Source organism: Paramormyrops kingsleyae, chromosome 10, assembly GCF_048594095.1.
Source record: "Paramormyrops kingsleyae isolate MSU_618 chromosome 10, PKINGS_0.4, whole genome shotgun sequence".
NCBI classification, from domain to species: domain Eukaryota; kingdom Metazoa; phylum Chordata; class Actinopteri; order Osteoglossiformes; family Mormyridae; genus Paramormyrops; species Paramormyrops kingsleyae.
The window spans coordinates 6,552,569-6,560,655 of NC_132806.1; the positions used below are offsets into that span (position 1 = coordinate 6,552,569).

At 43.2% G+C, this 8,087-nt stretch overlaps 1 protein-coding gene across 2 annotated transcripts; it reads right to left on the reverse strand.

Moving 5' to 3' along the window:
- Positions 1 to 2,513: 2,513 nt before the first annotated feature.
- Positions 2,514 to 7,872, reverse strand: LOC140593151 (perforin-1-like). Of its 2 annotated transcripts, none has more exons than XM_072717066.1 (3): positions 7,827 to 7,872; positions 4,255 to 4,809; positions 2,514 to 3,922 (listed from the first exon to the last, which is right to left on the reverse strand). In XM_072717066.1, exons 2-3 carry the CDS (start codon positions 4,779 to 4,781, stop codon positions 2,656 to 2,658), a joined length of 1,794 nt encoding a protein of 597 aa, XP_072573167.1. In that variant the 5' UTR covers positions 4,782 to 4,809; positions 7,827 to 7,872; the 3' UTR covers positions 2,514 to 2,655. The 2 variants fall into 2 exon arrangements, with proteins under 2 accessions (XP_072573167.1, XP_072573168.1); XM_072717067.1 differs by having other exon boundaries at positions 4,255 to 4,818; positions 7,827 to 7,871.
- Positions 7,873 to 8,087: the final 215 nt, after the last annotated feature.

Below are 8,087 nucleotides of genomic sequence, written 5' to 3' on the forward strand. Positions count from 1 at the left end.
GGAGCGGATCGTGACACGACCTAAATCAAGAGGAAAAATAGAAAACCAAAATGCATACGTACATACAACAAGCAGTTACGCTGTTCAGGTTTGTGTAAAACACATTTGTCAGATTTTAGGACCATGGGCCACATCCAGCCGACAGCACAATTTTTTAAAGCCCAGAAAAGAAATTGATATTCTGTTAAAAACAGAAGTATAGGGGTGTAACAATACACAAAATTCATGGCTCGATATAGATCTCAGTTTTGGCTTCATGATTTGGTACGATTCAGCTAGGAAAACTAAATTTGTTTTGGAATTGTTTATTACTAAACCTCCAGACACATTTGACACTTGTTTGCACATTATAAAAGTAAATATGTGAAATAAATACAATTTTTTAAATAACAATGATAACAACAATAATGAACTAAATCCCATGTTCTCTACTACAGAGTATGGTCACATTTCTGTAAGCAATAAATAAATGTTAATGTTCCCCAGGTTGGGTTGTAACATTAAATGGCTGCTCATCCGGGATCTCTTTTTGTTTTAGTTTGTTGGAAAGGTTTCGGAAAGGTTTTTTGATGTGTTTGGTGTGGCTGCATTGCTTTGTTATAGTTAAGTAGTGTGATGTGCCTAGTGAGGATGTGCAGAGGTTTACTGATACTCCAGCAGAGGAAAAGTTAGATTTTCTTTAAAAAGATGGCTTGTTGTTGATAGCAGAGAACTTCAATATGAAGGGTTTAAGATCTGTGACCAAGAGGGAGATAAAGGCTTCAATAGTAGCATCTTTAGTAGAGATTGGTGTAGTTGCTTTGAAGGTGGTATCAGCAGAGGATGGAAAAGAATCTGAGGTTCAATGTGCTCAAGGAAGTCTAAGAGAGAAACACAGTAGGGCACCATCAGTCTCATCTGTGGAGGAGTCTGGAGGTAAGACCAGGATGCCAGTGTCCAGATAGGCAAAAAGGGAGGTGGTGTTGCAGTATACGTAAAAGAGAACTTGCAGGCAAGGGAGCTCACTGATAAAAATAGAGCTACAGAACATATATGGGTAAAACTAGATGCTCAAAACTCAAATGGTGTAATTGTTGGTGTTTGCTATAAAGCACCTAATGTAGCTGCAGAGTAAAGCAGAATGTTATACAGCCACATGAGTAATAAAAATGATGTGGTATTTATGGGTGATTTTAATTTATCTGGGATACAGTGGGACATAGATCCTGGCTCTTCTGTAAATTAACTGGAGATGGTGTTACTGGTACAATATTGTTTTTTTACTTGGTTTGTTAAAATGTCTACCAGGGGAGAAGCCATTCTTAATCTTTTCTCAATCCTTGCAGGGAGCTGAAATATAAAGTACAGATATTTTGTGGGTTCCACTGAAATAAAGGTAGCTGATTATGAGAGAGACCTTGGTGTGCATATTGATGATTCAATGTCCCACTCTCGCCAGTGTGGGGAACCAATAAAAAAGGCCAATAGGATGTTGGGTTACATCTCTAGGTGTGTGGAGTTTAAGTCAAGGGAGGTGATTCTAAGATTATACAATTCCTTGGTATGACCCGACCTAGAATATTGTGTACAAGTTTGGTCACTTTATCTTAAAAAACATATTGCTGTCTTAGAAAGGGTACGACATAGGGCTACAAGAATGAGTCCTCGTCCATGCTCCATTCTCGCCGATGTGGGGTAGCAATTGAAAAGGCCGGTGCCATTTTACAATAAGGCTACTCATATAAAGAGTTTATGAATGGTTTACAATCTGGTTATTAATTGGGTTGTAACACTTTGTAAATTATTAATAGACAATTTTAAACAAGTTCTAACACAGTTTTCTTTTTATTAATAAGTTACTGGCATTTACAAGTGGCAAAAGGGAGCCTTATTGTAAAGCCAAAAGGCCAATAGGATGCGGGGTTACATCTCTAGGTTTGGTCACCTTAGCTTAAACGGACATTCATGCCTTAGAAAGGATTCACTGCAAGGCTACAAGAATGATTCCTAGTCTCAGAGGAATGTCTTATGAGGAGAGATTAGCTGAGCTGAATCTCAAGCAAATTAGACTAAGGGGGGACATAATCCAGGTATATAAGATATAAGATTCTAACAGGTCTGGATGCTGTTCAATCAAATACTTACTTCAATATTAGTTCAAATACAAGAACGGGTGGCCATTGGTGATAATCAGCGGGAGAATAATTTAAACTGGATTTGAGAAAGCACTTCTTTACACAGCGTGGAGTTAGAGTATGGAATAGTCTTCCTGTTAGTGTAGTGCAAGCTAAAACCTTGGGTTCCTTTAAATCAGAGCTAGATAAGATTTTAACAACTCTGATGTTAAGTTGAATGCTCCTAAAACAAGCTTGATGGGCCAAAAAGCCACCTCTTATTTGTAAATTTCTTATGTAGAGTGGCCTAAAGATCTTTGGATATTTGTAAATTAAAACAGGTCATTAAACGAATTGGTCGATAAGCGTGGATTAAAACAGCAACACAGCAATTCTTTAGTAAAGTTGCAGTTGATTTTATTGCAGTAGAGATGCATGTTTCTCAGAAATGCAAGGTACATAAGCTGAGTGCATGGGTGTGGTTAGGCCTATTTTAGGGGGCAGAAAGGGGAGAGCTAAAGCAGATACTACATCCTCATGGCAGCGTGCATCTCATCCTCCTTTAGGGCTCAGCAGGAGCATGAGGAGTATCTCCACCTGAGGAGCCCAGCATCTTATTATCACTCCTGTGGGATAACAGAAACGGCAGGGGATCCTCGATGGACTGCCCCCTTCTGAGGTGCTCAAGGAGTACGGGCGTGACGTTGAAGGCATTCCGGGATGTGTAAAGGTCGGCCAGTCTGGGGTTCATAGGAGAAGGGGCGTATTCTCTGCATCGCTCTCCCGTGAGCCCAGGAGCACACTCCACCTTGTAGGAGTAGTAGAGGTTGCCATGGTTCAGTGGACAGACTTTGTTATGAAGGCCTCTAACGGGATTGATCGTGCACTCTCCCAGCTTGTCGTTGTCCCCATTGTACCAACCTCCGTCAACGTCCCACACTTCCAGCTTCATCTTTGTGTCTGGTGAGAGCTGAATGGTACCAAATGGGAACTCGCTGTCCCAGATCGGGTTGTCATTGTTGTCAATCACCCTGGTCTGGGTATGTCTGTGGGCCACAGCAATATAGACATAGCTGTCAGTCTGGGTAGTCTGGTCTCCATACAAGCCCTGGGCCCGCTGCACTGTAACCGTCACTTGAGCCAGACCCGGCATAGTTGGGCAGCAGTTGCAGTTGGTTTCTTTGCTGGCCACACAGACACAGTGGCAGGGGTCATGTTTGCTGGGTGTTGAACCTCCCAAGCACTTCTTGGAGCAGTGCTTGTATAGGGCCTTCTCCAGGATGTAGTCCTCTACTGCCTTCTTCAGCGCCGCCTTTTTGGTCTCTGGCTTCTGCACCAAATAATGCAGGGGGTGGAGAGAGTAGGTGATGATTCCCGGCATGGTCTTCAGGCTGTCCAGCCACTTTTGCATGGCTTCAGGCTTGTCTGAAAACAGCAGGTCAGAAACCATGTGCTGACCTCCCTTTACTTCAGTGATCCTTTCTGTGAACTGGCTGTGGAAGCTGTAGATGTTGTGTTTATTCTTGTCACGCTTGCAGAAGTCAGCCTTAGCTTTAACAGAATCAGACTTTATGGACAGGGAGGCCTCCACCTCCAGGCAGTCTTTCACCTCAGTCTCAGTGTAGCCGTTTAGCGCCGCCTGGCAGAACCGGAATGCGGTGGTGCTGCTCACGCGGCCGCCCAGCTGCACCTTCCTGATGAAGTGAGTCCCGTAGATGTCCAGTAGGCGGCGGTAGTCTTTCTTGGTAACATTGTTATACTGAGGGGGGAGGAGCTCAAGGCTGCGTGCAAACTCCGTATGGAGGGGTGGGCTGTCCACCACTCTGTACCTGGGTGGGAAGACAAACAAAACACCCCCAGGTGTGATGTGCATTTTAGCTCTGTAAAATAAAGCTTGCAAAACACCTCCAGTGTGATGTGCATTTTGTTACATTTCATTTTATAATTTTTTTCTGGTTAATTTCATCCTTTGTACATCCTATTCATCACATATTTGTGTGGTTGTGAGATACAAGAAATGTTTTTAAAGAAATCCTTTTGTGGCACACCTTGTTAAAAAAGACATGATTAAACATTATAAGCATTTCAAGAATTTGTGATTCATTTCTTTCCCTCTGCATGTTTCCATCTTATCACCCAATTGAGCACTACCCCCCCTCACCTGTAGTAGCTGCAGTGGAACTCCTGTTTAATGAAGCTGTACTTGTCCTTCTTGGACATCTCCATAGCTTTACTGGCCTGTTTTGAGTGGGTACCTCCTACCATGAGAGATCCTGATCGAGGACTGATGAGATCAAGTCCCACTTTCCAGCTGATGTCCACCCCACTCTGGCCGCTTTCAACGAACTGCTCACTGGATTCATAGATGCTGCTGACCACCTCCTTCTTGCAGTCAAGCTCAGCTCTCCAATCCACTAGTGCCAGTGGCAGCTTCTGCTTCTCATTGTTCAGGTACGGGTTGGTGCACAGCATGCAGGAGTTCTCTGCCTTTCTCTGCCAGTGCTCCACGTCGATGATGTAGGCACCCTTACGCTCCATGGTGACTACATCAAAGCCCTCACCTGCCAGGTTCGACCCAGGTAGCATCTGGGCCTTCTGGCACTGGAGGGGGTTTCTCTCTGTAGTGCAGTGTGGAAGACCAGGGGGCAGCCAGCACCCCCACAGCCAGAGGACAAACAGCCACCACATGACAGAAGAGAGAGAAGGGGACGATGGTCTGTGAAAACTGTGGAAGAAAAATTATCACAATATATTATGTGCTGGATATTAAGGATAACTTTCAAACATTATTCTTAGGTGTATATTATTGCTGAGGAGAAGCACATTTGCATGACAACACTAGCATTGACAAGATATAAGATATAGTGCACCTCATCAGTGTATGTGTGTTCAGTGGTGGGGACCTATAGATTAAATGTGTGTGTGCATGTCTTTCAGTGGGACTTATAGATTAAATGTGTGTGTGTGCAGATTTTCCAGTGTGTATGTGCACATTTTTCAGTGCTTTAAGTCCCACACGGCTTCCCATAGCTGTGCACACATTTCCAGGTAGAATGTGATTTGTAAAGAGAACATTACTTGCAGGTGTGCGTACGCACGGTTTTATAAATCTGACTTTTTTCTACACACACCATTTTTGGCTTTTGCACATACGTATACTTTCAGTACAAGTCCCACACAGTGGTTTATAAATGAGACCCCAGGTCACTTAAAATGGCAAAAATGTTATTGGACTATTTGGGGAAACTGGAGTACCAGGAAGAAATTCACTTGAGCACCGGGAGAAAATGCATACCCAAGGCAAACCAGAGACAGGAGCCTATCGCATAACCCCAGAGGGCTAAAGTCACAGTGCTTCTCACTAAACACAACCCCATTTCCAAAAATGTTGGAATGCTTTGTAAATAAAAGTAATAAGTTTGGACACAGGCAACGAAAGACTAGATGTAGGTTAATTGGCAAGAGGTCAGTAAGGTGATTGGGAATAGACAGTGTCATGGACCACTCCGAGGACGTCCTGTTGACTTCACCCAGGGATTCTCTTTCGTGCCCTTGGGGTTTCCTAAGAAGGCAGTGTCACAGTGACCAAACTACTCCCCACTCGCATCGGGAACCAGGAGAACCAGTTACCGCACGCCACCCACTGACAGCTGAAGTTCATCGGGGTTAATGGATGACCTTACTTATTCGCTTCTGGCACGCCAGCCAGACGTGAGATCTTCAACATTTTTTGCGAGTTCGAGCAGTTCTGTCCCATATCCCCTCCACCTGTCTAGACCTCTGCCTGCCTGCCTGTTACCCTGACTCTGTTCTGTGTTCCCCGAGGATGATTCTAGCCTTGCCCTCAGTGCTGATGCCGATCACCAGATTACCCACCTGTCCCCGGACCTGAGCCTGCCTTGCCCCCCTCGATTCCTACAAAGATTGCCTGACCCCCCACCTGTCTCACGACAACGAGCCCAGAAAAATGTTTAGATTTTTTTCCCCCTGGATTACAGTCTGTTTAATAAAACCACTTGCACCTGACTGACCCGTTGCAGCGTCCTCCCTCTTCACATGACCCGATCCGTGACAGACAGTGAATGGACACAGTGCAATTATACATATAAAAACACATATGGAAGTTACATGGTGTACATTGTCCCCCGTAGTTTAATGCTTAAAGCACACTTAACAGGACATGTCTGTATTATTTAGGTTTATTGTTGCCGTCACTGTGCAAATAGCAAGTGAGCAAGTGTAGTCGGATCTCAAAAGTATTCCAAGGGATTACAAAAGTAAGCGGAGGGAACGCAAAACTATTTTAAAAAAAATATTTTTTCCACCCTGACCTTTTAGGGGGCCCATAGATGGAGCAGCAAAATTACAACAAACTGTCTAATGTGCTTATAGCCTACAGTGACACTTTAAAATTAGGTTAATTACAGTTTGAATGGGAATTTTTCACATCATGTTTGAACAAATGTTTGAATATCGCTTAAAAGGTGACAGCCCTAAGATGGACCACGGCAAAATTTCGAATTCTTTTTTGGAAATTGTGGACACTGCATCCTCTGGGCTAAAGAGGAGAGAGACCATCCAGATTGTTATTAGCGGACAGTTCAAAAGCCAGCATCCGTGATGGTATGGGGGTGCATTAGTGCCCATGGCTTGGGTAGCTCGTCCATCTGGAAAGAAGGCACCATTAATGCTGAACGATATATACAAGTTTTGGAGCAACATATGCTGCCATCTAAACATCTTTTTCAGAGAAGGCCTTGTTTATTTCAGCAAGACAATGCCTAACTGCATTCTGCGCATATTATAACAGCATGGCTCCATAGTAGAAGAGTCTGGGTGCTAGACTGGCCTGCCTGCAGTCCAGACCTGTCGCCCACTGACATCATTTGGTGCATCATGAAACAAAAAATACAACAAAGGAGACCCTGAACTGCTGAGCAGTTGAAATCCTATATATACCCTATATATAAAATACACCATTTCACTTTCAAGACTCCAGCAACTGGTTGTCTCAGTTGACCAAACATTTACAGAGTGTTGTAAAAATAAGAGGTGATACAACACAGTGGTTGTCACGTCCTGATCTTGCCATTCCTCCTGTGTGCCACTCCCCCTCCTTTACTTCATTTTCTTGTGAGTCTTTCCCTAGTCTGCTCATTAGCGTCTTAGTGTCATTACTTCACTAGTCCGCTGTGTTCCTGATCGTGTTTACCTCTCTAATAAATCCTGAGCTTCTAGCTGTAGAATCCCGCACCTATTTCCCTGCCCTGCACCGCCGATAAACATGCCGCTGTCCCAGCATTTTTTAAATGTGTTGCTGGCATCAAATTCAAATTGAGCATATTTGACATAAAACAATAACATTTCTCAGTTTCAACATCTGATTTGTGTTTGGTTTATTTTCAATTCAATATGGGTTTATATGATTTGTAAATCATTGCATTGTTTTTATTTACATTTCAAAAAGTGTCCCAACTTTTTTTGGAAATGGGGCTCTGCATAAACATAAAATAAAAAATAAACAAAATGTCAGGTAAGACAACTAAATATAAATATAGCATAAATGGTGATGAGCGCAGATTAATTTGCTGTGAATGAAACAAAATGAAAAATTGAATTTTAAACCTGCAAGAATATAATTTTAATAGCTGCCCATCCCTTGAGTGGTTTAGCTAATCTTGCTTAGCAAGAGGACGTCAACAAAATCAAGATAATCTCAAAAAGGCATCCTACCTGACAGTCAGAAGAGAGCCAGTTAAAAGTTCTGATGGTAAGAGCTGCAACAGCAAACAAGGTACAGATGAAGACAGATGAAGAGAAACTCTTTATATACCACAGACAGGATATGTGTAGAAGAAAAAAACTGAGATGAAAAGCCACATCACGAAAGCAGCAGTAGCAGGAAGCTGATGGAGCCACAGGGCAGAGGTGAGACCAGAATGAACTGCATCTCTCCAAATTTGATGCTCTTCCCCTTCCTATAGTCCAGGGGGG